At 43.3% G+C, this 15,439-nt stretch overlaps 1 protein-coding gene across 3 annotated transcripts in view; it reads right to left on the bottom strand.

Moving 5' to 3' along the window:
• The window catches only part of SORCS1 (sortilin related VPS10 domain containing receptor 1), a gene marked incomplete at its 5' end in the record, with an annotated part of 555,414 nt that extends 542,538 nt beyond the window's left edge, over positions 1-12,876 (bottom strand). For all 3 annotated transcript variants that reach the window (XM_082855012.1, XM_082855013.1, XM_082855011.1), the window contains one exon: positions 12,325-12,876. In XM_082855012.1, coding sequence (XP_082711138.1) covers positions 12,325-12,876 — 552 coding nt within the window. The remainder of the gene's footprint in view (positions 1-12,324) is intronic.
• Between the last annotated feature and the right edge of the window lie 2,563 nt (positions 12,877-15,439).

Here is a 15,439-nt window from a genome sequence, read left to right as displayed (position 1 = left end):
CTGTTGGTGGGAATATAAATTGATACAGCCACTATGGAGAAGAGTACGGAGGTTCCTTAAAAAACTAAAAGTAGAATTACCATATGACCCAGCAATCCCACTACTGGGCATATACCCAGAGAAAACCATAATTCTAAAAGACACATGTACCCCAATGTTCATTGCAGCACTATTTACAATAGCCAGGTCATGGAAGCAACCTAAATGCCCATCTACAGACGAATGGATAAAGAAGATGTGGTAAATATATACAATGGAATATTACTCAGCCATAAAAAGGAACAAAATTGGGTCACTTGTAGAGATGCGGATGGATCTAGACACTGTCATACAGAGTGAAGTAAGTCAGAAAGAGAAAAACAAATATCGTATATTAACGCATATGTGGAACCTAGAAAAATGGTAGAGATGAACCAGTTTGCAGGGCAGAAATTGAGACACAGATGTAGAGAACAAACGTATGGACACCAAAGGGGTAAAGTTTGGGGGGGTGCGGGGGGGCGCTGAACTGGGAGATTGGGATTGACATGTAGACACTAATATGTATAAAATGGATAACTAATAAGAACCTGCTGTATAAAAAAATAAAATTCAAAAATTCCAAAAATATATATACATATATTGAGCCACTTCTAAGTCTAGGGACTTGGGATATACAAGGCAACAACCCAGTTTAAAAAAAAAAAAAAGAAACCCTTACTTTGTGGGGCTTACATCTGTACTATTTTATATTTTATTATTTATGTATTATTTTATTTCCTCTTTCTGGTATTTTGTGGAAGCTTTCCCAAAATAAATATATATAGATATATTTATTTATAAATGTAAATAATTTATAAATATAATTTGTATATATATATATAAACATATAAGCAATCTTTTAATGGCTGAATATTCTACAACACTCATATGGAAGGTCATGGGTCATTTATTTTATATGAAAGCCAGTTTTCCCCAAGGATACAGCAAATAAAACAGCAAAATATTTAGTAAGCTAGTTGTGATATTGTGATTTATAATAAGAAATATACATTTTGTCTTAGTGCCCATTTCTGGCACAGAGCCCCTCAAACCCCTGGGTTTTCCTGTGATGAGAGTTTAATTACGTGACTTCGGACCACAGTTAAGGATGTGGGCCAGTTGTCAAAAAACCAACCATGTGATCAGAGGATTGAAACTTTCAGTCCAGCCCCCTTGACCTCTGGGGAGGGGATAGGTGCTGGAGTTTGAATCAACGGCCAATGGCCAATGATTTATTCAACTGTGCTGATGTAATGAAACCTCCATAAAAACCCAAAAAGACAGGGTTCCGAGAGCTTCCAGGTTGGTGAACAGGTGGAGATTCAGGAAGAATGGTGCACTCAGAGAGCAAAGGGAGGCTCCACGCTCTTTCTCCATACCTTGCCCTAGGCATCTCTTCCATCTGCTGTCCCTGAGTTACATCCTTAAAAATAAACTGGTAATCTAGTAGGTGAAACGTTTCTCTGAGTTCTGTGAGCCAGCAACTCTAGCCAATTAATCAAACCCAAGAAGGGAGTCGTTGAACCTTCCAATCTATAGCCTGTCGCTCAGAAGCACAGGTGATAACCTGGACTTGGGGCTGGCCTTGGAAGTGGGAGGTGGGGAGGACAGTCTTGTGGGACTGAGTCCTTAACCTGTGAAATCTGATGTGACCTCTGTGTAGACAGTGTCAGAATTGAGTTAAATTGTTGGACACCCAGCTGGTGTCAGAGAATCGATTGTCGCTGTGGAACCTATCAGCCCCCAACCCACACACTGGAAATTGGGTCCAGAACCCTATTACAACCATCATGTGCAAATAGCTGGAGATGCTGAAAGGCATATGCCAAAAAAAAGAGCAGAAGAGAGTCCTGGCCTCCTTATAAGAAAATGGAACTGGAATGAAAAAACATAAATACAGAAACAGAAGCAATGAGCAACATATTACAAACATCTTTTAGTACATCATACTCGAGCATTATTAGTACTAGTACTAACACAGTAATGACGATAATAATAATAGCTAATGTTTACTGATTGCTTACTCTATGGCAGATGCCACTTTCAGCGTTTTTATATCTATTGTCTCTTTCAACCATCAAGAAACCATATAGAAAGTATACCACTATTATTTCCATTAAACAGATGAGGCAACTAAGGTACAGAATTACAAAGCTTATTGCCCAAGTTAGCATACCTAGGAGTGGGAATTCAAACCAATCACTAAACATTATGTTATATTTAAAATAATGTACTCTTTTAGCCACTTGTTTTGCCCATGGTCATATGGACATCCAGGAAAGATAACTGCATAGAACATATTCAGTGTAGAAATAGCACCATCTTGCAGAAAGGTACCATCTTCCTCTGCCTGGGGCACCAGTGCTGTGCCATGTAATCATCTCTCCTTCTCTTAGAGAACCTTCTACCGGGTCCTCACCATTGGGGTCATAATTTTCATTGAGAAGCTGATAAAAGCTTTGGGCTTCAGCTCTCCTTGCGGAAAAGTAAAGCATATTGACATAAGATTGTACAGACAATGGAAGGGGTTCAGGGACCCCAAAACTCACACATAGATTTTAGGAAAATTATTTTCAACCTTTAGTGTTCCTAAGGGAGTTTGAAAAACATAAAGATTCCCACTCCCCATCAGCAGATTCAAAAGCAGGTTCCATGATGACAAACTCTGGGAAACGCTGCCCTAAGTGCCCAAGGAGAGAGCCCACGCCTGCTCAGGTAAGAATTCCTCCACCAACTCAGAAAAATGCAAGGCAGGGTAAAGAGTGCTGCAGACAGGTTTCTAAGCAGGTTCACAACCATGCCTAAAAGAGCTTTTTTCCCCCTTTAATGATTCTAATCAAGAGTGCACTTTGGGAAGTATTGAGATAGGGAAAGACCTTTTACTTTTAACCTCCCTCCATAGGCCCTGGATCCACGGCCCACAGTTTTGTGTCTCAATAGCCCCTGCAACTCTGATTAGAGGAAGACCACTAGAGGCATCAATCCTTTGGCTTCGGGGCACAACATGATAAGTTGGTTGCCTGATAACATGATTCTTATTAGTACCTCCTTTAAAGAGTGAACAAGTTGTCCACACTGTCATTCTAGGGTCATTAGCCAGCAGGGAGAAACCAATCGGCACATCCTACACATCCTCCCAGGATAACAAGATGACACACACTAATAACCCTAGATGATCCACTCTTGGGAAGAGGACGGGGGAGGTGAGGGCTTTGATCAAGCTCCATCACATAGCAGCTTATTACCTCGTAAAGTGTATCAGGTCAGGGACCTGAGATGGGGGTGTTGTGAAAGGGAGCGCCCCGAGATGGGGTGCTCTTGCCAAGAGTTCTCCCACCACCCCTCCGCACTGACTTGTCAACTTCTCTCTAAAGAAATTCAGAGATAAACGCCGACGAAGGGAGAACATGATCAAATAGAAAAAGCTCTGGAGCCAGAAAGGGGAAAACTCAAATTTTATGTCTGCCCCCACCACCTTCGAGCTCGGTGACCTCAGGCAAGATCTTTTTTTTTTTTTTTTTACATCTTTATTGGAGTATAATTGCTTTACAATGGTGTGTTAGTTTCTGCTGTATAACAAAGTGAATCAGTTATACATATACATATGTTCCCATATCTCTTCCCTCTTGCGTCTCCCTCCCTCCCACCCCTCTAGGTGGCCACAAAGCACTGACCTGAGCTGATCTCCCAGTGCGATGCGGCTGCTTCCCACTAGCTATCTATTTTACGTTTGGTAGTGTATATATGTCCATGCCACTCTCTCACTTTGTCACAGCTTACCCTTCCCCCTCCCCATAACCTCAAGTCCATTCTCTAGTAGGTCTGTGTCTTTATTCCTATCTCACCCCTAGGTTCTTCATGACTTTTTTTCCCTTCAATTCCATATATATGTGTTAGCATACGGTATTTGTCTTTCTCTTTCTGACTTACTTCACTCTGTATGACAGACTCTAGGTCCATCCACCTCATTACAAATAGCTCAATTTTGTTTTTTTTAATGGCTGAGTAATATTCCATTGTATATATGTGTCACATCTTCTTCATCCATTCATCCGATGATGGACACTTAGGTTGTTTCCATCTCCGGGCTATTGTAAATAGAGCTGCAATGAACATTTTGGTACATGACTCTTTTTGAATTTTGGTTTTCTCAGGGTATACGCCCAGTAGTGGGATTGCTGGGTCATATAGTAGTTCTATTTGTAGTTTTTTAAGGAACCTCCATGCTGTTCTCCATAGTGGCTGTACCAATTCACATTCCCACCAGCAGTGCAAGAGGGTTCCCTTTTCTCCACACCCTCTCCAGCATTTATTGTTTCTAGATTTTTTGATGATGGCCATTCTGACCGGTGTGAGATGATATCTCATTGTAGTTTTGATTTGCATTTCTCTAATGATTAATGATGTTGAGCATTCTTTCATGTGTTTGTTGGCAATCTGTATATATTCTTTGGAGAAATGTCTGTTTAGGTCTTCTGCCTATTTTTGGATTGGGTTGTTTGTTTTTTTGTTATTGAGCTGCATGAGCTGCTTATAAATTTTGGAGATTAATCCTTTGTCAGTTGCTTCATTTGCAAGTATTTTCTCCCATTCTGAGGGTTGTCTTTTGGTCTTGTTTATGGTTTCCTTTGCAAGATCTTTAAGTCTTGACTTCCTCGGCTTTCGAATGAGGATAATGACATCTAGTTTGTAAGGGTGGTGTGAGGATGAAGTGAATAACGTGGTGATGCCCTAGGATGTACTTCCAGGGAATCTGGTCACTAAATTGATGGCTATTTATATCATTATCATTAAGAGCGATTTCTCTTATAATCAATGTAGCTCATTTGGCTGCAGAGAGCTACCCCTAGTGTGCAGCAAACTCTCCTTTGCTCCCTTCCCCCACCTACCCCACCCTGCACCCAAAAGTTAGAGGACGTAGAGAAGGCAACAGCTGGGATCTCTATTATAATCCTTGAGCAAATAAAATCCATTAGCGTCAACAAGGCACTCCTTCAGTTTGACTAATGCTGCTCCCCAAAGTTGAAGCTCTAGTTTCCTTTGATGAAGACCATACTTAATATTATTTTCAACCAGATTTCATAGACATAAGACAATTGAAGAGGGGAGGACGTGACTCTCCCCCTCTTCTCCCCAACCCCCTGCTGCAATAAGCCCAGTGATAAGCAATCTCATCTCCAAAGACCATTAGCAGTGGAACATACATGACAGATGGGTTATTCACTGCCGGAGACCCCTCACCTGTAAAAAGTCCCATCTCCTCTCCTCAGGGTCCCTTTTTAAAGATTTAAACAATGCCAAGTACATGACTTTTGTCCTTGCGCTGAAGCCCAGGATAAATAACTTGAATAGCTGAGCCTGGAACTCAGGAGCTCCATGGCCAACCTCCATACTTCATCCCTCAATGGCAACCATTATGGACACACAGGTGCATAGGCTTGAGGCAAACTGTGAGGCTAGGATGCAGCTGCGTCCCATCTCCTGGCTGTGGAAAGCCAGCGGTGTTCCAAACCGAGAATCAGTCGTACAGTGTGACAAAACGTGTTTGACCCTGTCCTTCCACTAACGGACTTGCTTAATACCAACGCCCTGCTTTCCCTCTTTGAGAAACACGGATGATATCTGTCTTTCCTATCTCCTAGGACTGTGGTGAAAATAAAACTGAAGTCATGGAAGTAATGTTCCCATCTTTGAAAACTGAAGCATTTTGCAAAAGAAAAGGGCTATAACCGATCTAAAGTGGTATAAGGACATTCAGGAGTGCTCTAGAAATAGACACAATATCTTTTATACACGTGTAAAATTTCCTGTAGGATTTCCTGCAGAGCATTCACGTCCTTTTTATCCCCCTACCTACATTTTAGAATAGGCTCTCTTCTTCCTTATAAACTGTGCACAGTAAGAGTCCAGCTTTGTTTCTTGCCAACCATTTGATTGTTCCACCCATCCCAAGGGAGAAGGAGGCGCACTCCTCAGGAGTCACCACTGCCCTTTCCTGGAGCCTGGTCCCACATCGCGCTGACCACGCCTCTTCTCTGCCATCCTGTTGGCCACTGTAGGGACACTGGCTAGTTTCCCCTCTAGGACACACAGATGTATTCTCCACCCTTTCCGGCCAGAGATAAAGGACAGTAACTGAGACATACATAAAGACAGGACAAACACATTACATACGTTTAGTGAACAGAAGTTGTCAGGGAGCCAAATTAATCTACCCTCCGGGCAGCCCAGCTACTGATATTTCTAATCAAGAACTTAAACAAAAGAAAGTCCGTCTGTGAAAACTGCGTGTGAAAAATGTCAAGGTAAAAATGAAACAATGATGACTCCAGCTGAAATTTAATGTGCAAATAAGGGCAGTTATGCCTTCAAGTGACCATAGAGGTTTTTATTTTCTTTGGGGGCCTGGAATACAGCCAAGCTCACTAGGAGATGGGTGTGTATATGTTTTTGCTTAAATCATATTTTAAAAACTATGTCTAAGGTTAAGACCTTAGTTAAACATAGTTTACATTTAATGTAGGTTAACTTCCTTGATATAGATAGGAACCTTTACATCTCTACGCTTGACCTTTACTCACACCATCCACTCAGCTCAAAATATCCTTGTAATAATCTCCATCTTTTAATTAAAAATTTCTCTACATTTCAAGGTTCAGTTGAAACACCTGCTTTGCAATGAAGTTTGGAGACCACCCCAGCCAGAAGATGCCTGCCCATCCCTCCTCTGAACTCCTATAGCATGTGACACCCTCAGAGGACACTTACCTTCTGCTACCTCTTCAGAGCATTGTTTGGGCAGCAAACTGAAAGCTCTCTGAGGGCACGTATCATTTCTTTTCATCTTTGCGCATCACTCCACATATGTCCCTACTATCAATGCCTGACAAATATTAGGACTCAATACCCATTCATAGAATTAAAAGTAAATATGGTAATTTGTGTAAGCTTCTTAGCGTAATGCTGCCATACGACAATCTCACCTTAAATGTGAGCAATTATTATTCTCTTAAATAAATTAGACAATTGCACCAGCTTCTCTACCCTAGTTTATGAGTTTCTGGGGTCCTTCTTTAAAAGGATGTGGACAGGGGCTTCCCTGGTGGCACAGTGGTTGACAGTCCGCCTGCTGATGCAGGGGACATGGGTTCGTGCACCGGTCTGGGAAGATCCCACATGCCTCAGAGTGGCTGGGCCCGTGAGCCATGGCCGCTGAGCCTGCGCGTCCGGAGCCTGTGCTCCGCAACGGGGGAGGCCACAACACTGAGAGGCCCGCGTACCGCAAAGGAAAAAAAAAAAAAAAAAAAAAGAAAGGATGTGGACATAGTTCCCAGAGTCAACACTGATGAGTCTAGAAAATTCCATTAAAATATCTTAAGAGATCTTTACTTTCCAATTTCACATTAAGCACTTTTTTTGTTCAAAGATACCAAGTGCCTTAACCTGAAGATATGATACAATAAACCTAATAAACTATATTTTGCTGCAAATCTACATTGAAATGAATGCCTGCTTGGGTCTCAAATGCCTTAATTTCCTATTAATAGATGTGCATATAAACCATGGAAAGAGGAAGAATCTTGTGAAATGAAAGGCTTGCTCACTTACAGGTCAAGGGTATAGGTCATTGTGTCATTTCTGCATCCTGAACACTCCCAGTGGACTTTATTTAGATGTAGTAGGTGCACAATACCTACAGGTTGACAAAAATTTTTAATGAATTTCAACCTGTAAGGGATTTCAGTGATGCTCTGGCCTATTTGTGTCATTTTACAGAGGATAAAATTGAGGCCACAAAATTTTTACAGGCTGTCACTACATATCTAATTTTTGTGTACAGCCAGGACTATAACCCAGGAGTCTTAAAAACCCAGTAGAGAAGTATTTCTTCTACAAAAATAAGAAGTAGCATTTATTGAGCACTTACTATGTACCAGCCAGTTTGCATATGTGATGTCAAATCTTCTGGGGAAAAAAAAAAACCAAACAAACAGAAAAAGACGTGCCCTCCCCATATTTTAGTTGAGAAAACAGAAACTCAAAGAATTTAAGTGTCTTGCTCAAAGCAAAGTGCTGGGAAGCAGGAGAGCTAACATTCAAACTCAAATCTGCTTCCAAACCCACTGCCTTCCATGTCATACCATGTTAATACCCATTAATAGCATAAAACACTGATCAGAGAAGGTTATCATGTGGCTTGCTAGAGAAATCTAAAATCCTTCATCAGTTTACTTTGGAAACAAAGGTAAAAAAACTTACGTCAAAATGTATAGCCAAATCAAGTGTTCATAGGCAACTCTTTATAAAATCATATTTGTAATTAACTGAGAAGAGGAGTCTATTCCTGAAGAACGCCAGATCTGAAAGCTGAATGATGGCACATTACCTCGTGCTCAATGAATCATCAGGTACAGATTCCACGTCTCAGTAAAGATGAAGATGTGGGTGGATAAGAGAACAGCCAAATCACTACTTTAAGGTAAAGGGTGCAATGTGACAGGCACATGTTATATAGTCCCTGCTTTTCTACAAGGAGATAGAGCTTCCAGCTAAGACTATGTCTTCCTTCACCACCATCTGAAATCCACCCAAAACAGGATTATTTAAAATACAGATCCCCAAAGGTCTGAGTTTTTCTGTCCTACCTTAAAGTCTCTAAGACAAGCCCTTCTGTGGGGTTTTGAAGTCAGATCACCCTGGGTGCCAGCCTCTGCTTTGCCACTGAACCGTTATATCTTCTTGGCAAGTCATTTAGCCTTCTGGAGCCTCAGTTTCCTCATTAATGTAATGGGGATAATAATAACTACTCATAACATTTTTGTGAAAATTAAGTGAAACGATGAATGTAAGACATCTACTCAAAAACCTGACTCACTGGGACTCAGTTGACTCACTAAGGGTGGATGGCAAATGTCAAGTCCCAGAATAACAAAAGGCAAAGAATTACATGAAAACCAACCAGATCGTCATTCACTACAATAAATGCAGTATTAAAGATGTCATAACAGCAAAATATGTCAAGTAAAAGCCTCTGTTAACAATTTGTAACACTACTTCTAGTGAGAAAGGGACAAGACAGTGAACTGAAATATTCAAATTGACTCCAGCATAAAAATATGAAAAAGAGATATTAACACTTGACACCTGTCTATTACCTAACAGGGATACTGTAAGGATTAATGAGTGTAGCACTTTGAAATTCCTTGGAAATAAGGAATAAACGCATCCCCATCATACATAGGTATAGACAAATATATATTTTAACAAACTAAGAATTACTCTATAAATTTAGATCAGGGCACAGCATGCCTTGGATGAGTAGGGTAGGAACAATATGTTCTTGCTTACGATACCAAGCTCATGACAAATGATTCATACCCAGCGCTTTTCATGCCAAAAGATCCCCCCAGGTGTTCCACCAACTCCATCAACACTTTCCATCAAGCTAGACTGCAGTACAGAGGAATCATATCACACCCACGGACAAGGCAAAACAGTCATATCCTTACACAACTGCACAAGTCCAACAGCGGAGGGGGCAGGAAGGAGAAGGGAAGGAGGTGAGAGAAGGATCCAGAGTTCTTCACAAGTTTGACAGGCAGACTATAATTACCATACATTTACACCTTTAATGCAGGTGTTATTGTCATCAGAAGCCCTACTTAGCAAAGGCTTTTAGCTAAAGGTGAGATAGGTCCAGAGGAGGTGTACTGCCAGTGGCCCTGAATGGGCTGGGGGTGGATTTATGGGGGACAGCAGCTAAATGAGAAGAAAATGAGAGCTCCCACCCACTGCTGTCCTCAGTGTTAGGATAGTGGATTTCTTGCTCTGGGGGGAATGTGAAGTGCAATGAGATGAGAGTTACAAAGAGGTATACAGTACTTTCCAGTCACAACACTCTCTTAACTATATCCTGGCCTGTAATTCTCAGTAATGAATCTGACAGGCATCCTCCCCTCCTGTTTTAGAGATGAGGAAATTCACACTCAGGCAATCAGCTTGCCAAGATCAAACCACAAATAGGCAGAACCAGAACTCAGGTCTCCGCTCTGCTTTTCACATCACAAAGTTGTCTAGAAAAGTTTCTTTCTGCCTCCCTTACCTTCAAAATATATTTTAAACTTTATCTCTTCTAGGAATCTGGGACTACTTTGTGGAGGATACCGATACAAGACTATTTCTCTTCCTCTACTACTTATATACACTGAAGAAAAACAACAACAATTTGTATGTAAGTGGGCGCGCGGATGGAGGGTATGTCCTTATAGAATGAGAGACTTAATAGGATAGAAATCTCATTCGTTTACACGATTTGAGTGCTCCAACTTTTAACACCTTGATTATTTCCTACATTATCTCAGACTTCCTTACATGTCACCCCTTCAAGCCCTGACCCTAAGAAGCCTAACTGGGTTTATAAGCACCATTTAAAAAAAAAAAAAAAAGGCTGGCAGTGCTTGGCACCATTTCTTAAATGAAGTTTAAAACTTGCCAAAGATGTACTCTCCCTTTCTTGCTCTTTCCAAGATCTTTCAATAGGTCAACTAGAGGTCTAATGGGTGAGTGATATTTTACGGCTTGAATTACATTAAAAGCCAGAAATATTTTGAGTCCAAAGTCCTTTACTTCTTGATACAAGATTTAATATGTTTGATGTGTTTAAAATTGCCTCTTAAAGCTAGAAGCTTTGAGTTAATCATCTAAAGCAGTGCGAAAGTTATCTGATCAGTTTAAGAAGATTCAGGTTCAAATTGGGGGATTAATTTCAGTGGTTATGATATGAAAGATAGGACAGTTAAGGTAAGGAATGAGGGCAAGGGTCTCCGGAACTTGAATGAAAAGAATTTCAGCTTCAATTATTTGATTAAACCAGTCCGGAGAACCATATAAAACCATAGCCTTGGTCATGAAGGCTGAATTGTAGGGAAAACCGTGCTGAGGCTCTCAGGACGGAGACACGATACAAAATACTACTTATCACAATTTGCCTTAATACAATTTATATCTATGTACCCAAGGAATCCATAATGACAACCTCTTATTTTAAAATGTTCACAACTTTCATTAAAAAAGCTGACAGTGAGCACAATTCACTAAAGTGGCACTTCCCTGGGAAGGTTTCTGGCAATAACATCACAATTGAAAACATTTTGAAATGTACCAGGATGCACAGACTGTGCATAGTACAAATACTACAATCTCAGTAACCTGATAGAAGCTGAAACTTTGATCTTTTTTTTCAGTTTACCCATCCTTGGTTTTCATTTTCTTGTCTGCTTCAATGCAGCCTGGTGAAGTTTCCATACTTCTAAATCACCTGCAGTTATCACCACCAAAGCTCTTTCTTTACTATTTCAGCTCTTTGAAGTTTCCAGGTGCAGTTTAAACTGGAATAGCTCCCTCAAATTCCAGACATGCAGGCTTTTCCAAACATCTAAAACCTTCCCTGATCTTGGACACAGCTCATGGACTTGCACCCACGCTCCCCAGTGACAGCCTCCTGGAAATCCAGCAATCCCTCTCCCCCCTTAATAAAGGAAGAGCTACGTCTTTATCTGTACTCTTCACTAGAGGAGGTCAGGCAATGGGGGAGAACACGGAGTTGTTGTCACAGGGACATATCTGATCTTCCTGGGACAGATCAAGCCAGAGAACAACCACTCATTCACAGGCTGGAAAGCCCCAGCTCTCAAAACACACTGGCTGGTGCTGTTAGAAGATGCTGGAGAGTTCCCGTCCTGAAACTTGCATCCACTTGGTCCCCAGAAACAGAATACATTAAGGGCTCCTTACCATCCACTGAATTTCTCTTCCGTGCCGGGAAGAGGGGGTTAGGAGCTTCGTATAAAAATAAAATTAAAAGGCTACGAATAAAGACTTTTTGATCTTACGTGCTCTCATCCATAAGTCTAGCAAGTTAAAGAGAAAGTCACTTGAGGGAACACCAGACTGCCTGGAATTTTAACCCTTTCACCTCTGCATTCAGAATACTTTAACCCGCTCTGTTTGCCTGGTCTTCGGATCCATCCTACACAAAGGAGACCAAAGAAACGGGAGAGAGGGATCTGCCTGCCCTGTATAAAGCTTTGTTAGAGGTTTGGAGAGGACTCCGGTGTTGGTGGGAAAGGGGTGGTCTCCTAGTTGGTGACATTAAATCCTTGGGGAGGCGGGCAGGGAAGACTTTAGTTTGCACAATGTTTCAAGTCCAGAAACCCCATTTCCCCAAATTCTCAATCAAATCACACAGCCGACTTTAACCCTTTCCGTTTTCCACCCCTTTGCCCTCAGTCCCATTATACTCACGCTGCTGTTGTGGCCAGACCAGTGGACCATGGCTTGGTTGTGTGCTGAGTCTCCTGTCAGCGCGAACGTAGTGCTGGTCAGTTTCAGCTCCTCCAGCCGGAAGCGAGTGGCTTTGTCCGGGTCCCGCTCCAGAGTCCCAGGCTCCTGCTGCCCTCTGTCCCTTAGCACTCCCCGGGGGCGTCTTCTCGTGCCCTCTCCCCGTTCTGCCTTCTCTTGATCCTCTCCACTCCGTCTCCTCCGGTCAGAGCGTGGAGCAATCGCCACCGACGCCCCAGTGCTCGGGGCCCGCTCCAGGGACAGCGCTCGGTCTCCGGCGGCCACTGCAAACAGGGGGCGTCCGAGCAGGGGCGTGGCAGTAGCCCTGCCTCGCGGCCGCAGGTGAGCAAGCCCCCCTCGGGTCGGAGCCCAGCGTGGGGCCGAGCTGGGGTGCAGCGGGGGACCGCAGGAGCCGCCGCCGCAGGCGCCCGGGGCGCAGAGGACTAAGAGCCCCGCGCCGGCGAGGAGCGCGCTCAGCCCGGCTGGGGAGCCGCCGCCGGCGCCAACTTTTCCCATTGCGGGAGCGGAGAGGAGCTGAGAGGGGGTCCCGGACCGGAGGTGGCGGCGCGGGGCTCTCCGCTGGCCGGCTACGAGGAGCAGGAGCTCAGGACCCCAACTCCATCCAAGTTGGGGCGCGGTGGGGGCGGGCAGAGGCGGTTCGGGGCAGGTGGCGGCCGCTTGCCCGGGCTGGGCTGGTGCCGAGCGCGGGTTCGGACGGAGCGAGCCGCCGCCACGCGGGGGTGGAGCCGAAGTGAAGTCACGGGCGGAGCGGGCGCTGGCGCGCGGGCAAGCAACACGGAAGAGAGGGCGGGCGCTGCCGGGGCTTCGAGCGCTGCGTCCCGCTCCCGAGCTGCGCTGCGCGCGGTTGGCTGTGGGGACTGGAGGCGCCGCCGACCCTCCCCCTGGGCTCGCCTGCGCCGCCGCCGCCCGCTCCTCGCCGCCGCGCTGTGCGCCCCCGCGGCCGCCGGCCTCCGCGCAGAGCCCGAGTGCCCCTCCCGTGGGGGCGGCCAGCCCGGACCTGGCGGAGTGGTTACTGTGCTGGGGACTTCCTATTCCTGTTTGTTTCTATCAGTCTCTGTAGCTGTTTCTTTTTTCTTTTCTTTTTCTTCCTCCCTGGTCATTTTCAGTTTAGAAAATAGGGATGAATGGGCTTCTGCTCTTTCCATTCTTAGTCTCAGTGAGTTGGCACCTTGACCTTACCTTGGGAAGAGTCTGTGTGTCCCAGCATCAGCAGAGAATGATGTAATTAAAAGATCGCAGCTGTGTGTGTGTGTGTGTGTGTGTGTGTGTGTGTGTGTGTGTGTGTGTGTGTTCTGGGGGATTTTCCCATCAATTATGACGCTTAGATTTCTTCCTTGACCTCCTAAATAAAGCACTCACTGTATTTGAACCCAATCTTACTGCATTTTGTGGACGTGTCTTGGCTTCCCTAAGGGACTGCACACTCATTGAGGACGGGAAGGCTACGTTGTGAGCAACTTGGAAGAAGTAACCAGTTCATTCTGTTTGCCATTTTATCCTTAGTACTTGGACACAGTGCCCTACATGGTAGGAAATCTGTCAGTCATTAATTCATAAATATTTATTGTAAGCCTATTATTATATTTCTGTGTGCAAATACATACAGGAAAGGAGGCATGGTGCTCCATCTATCCTGTGGCATTCGTGCCTAGCCCAGAGCTACTAACACATGCCTTAAGACTCAATAGGAAACTTCATGTGGGTGCTGGACGCTCTGCCATTAGTTTGCTGTGGAATCTATGACAAGTAGCAATCTATCAGCTTCCTAGGTTTAAAACTAAGTTGTTGCATTAGATGACCTTTAAAATCCCTTTCACTCCTAAAATTCTATAATTGTATGATTATAATGTCTGCCCAGCCTAGCTCCCCTGCTACTATTCAAAAGTTCAGATTAAGATTTATAGTAGGTGAATGGGCTTTGAAAAGTACAAAGCATTTCTCAAAATCCAAGCCTTTTTCAAATAGAAAGTTGCTTCTAAGGGCTGAAATACCTTCACATGTCTTTGTAGTCTTCATGAGCCAGATAACACTTTCTTATCACATGGTAGCTGTTAAATTATTCTGTGAATTTTTATTGATCGAATAAATGAATCCCACCACAGAATAGTACAATTCCCAGTTTCTAATTACACGTTTGTTCATTCTCACACTTGCAAAGGTAACCTCACTGAAAAATCTGAATCCTGAGTTTGTGATGGGACCAACTTGCAAGTAACAGCGTGATCATTATTCTTTAATGAATAATACTCTTTTTACTGCTGTACAAGAGGAGTTTCTCTTATTCCAAGCCAGAGGTGTGTTACAAAAAAATTTAAAATGATTGTTCTCATGATCGATCCAAGAAATGTGCCAATGCAAAGAGCACAGGCTTCTCAGCCATAAGACTTGGATACTTAAAAGGACAAAAGAGTGTCCTGTTCGTCATTAAAGGAGACACAGACTGTTCTTCCAAAAGTACCATTACTACCCAAGCCTGAATCCTCCTAAAAAAGGACCACTGGCAGGTTGTGGCTTCTAGATGGAGGAGAGGTGAGCCAGAGGTTATCACCTCCTTCCTCCCAAATTGCAAGTGCTCTTTGTCAAAGCCCAGGAGAGCTGTTTTCCTCTCCTCAGAAAAGTTTTCAAAGCTTTGCAGGATCCTTTGCTTAATGCCTTCTTTCTATGCCCTGCTAACCTCCTTTCCACTCTGTGAGATTTCCTCCAAGAGAGGAAAACCAGATTAGATTAAAGACTCAGAACCCAAATGAACTCCCATCCAAATATAGGACTGGAAAAAGCAAAATGGAAAAGAAATTAGTAAATTCACATTTTCTGGTCTTAGTCTATCATTACCCTACCAAAATTTAGATTGCTTTGGTTTCAAAAGGAAGTTCTTCCTGAAGATTTGGGAAAGTAGAGCTGACATTTCCTCCTCAAGGAGTTTAGGGAAAGCATTTTCAGTCCATTTGCTGAGAATTCGTAGAGGCAGGCACTTTTTTAATGCCTGATTTTAATTTTCCATTTGTGAAAAAGTTTACACAGATGTAGAAGAAATTGACTCCAACTATTTTTTTAAAAT

This window comes from Leucopleurus acutus (assembly GCF_964270905.1).
Source record: "Leucopleurus acutus genome assembly, chromosome: 14".
NCBI classification, from domain to species: domain Eukaryota; kingdom Metazoa; phylum Chordata; class Mammalia; order Artiodactyla; family Delphinidae; genus Leucopleurus; species Leucopleurus acutus.
This window is presented reverse-complemented; position numbering and strand designations above follow the sequence as displayed.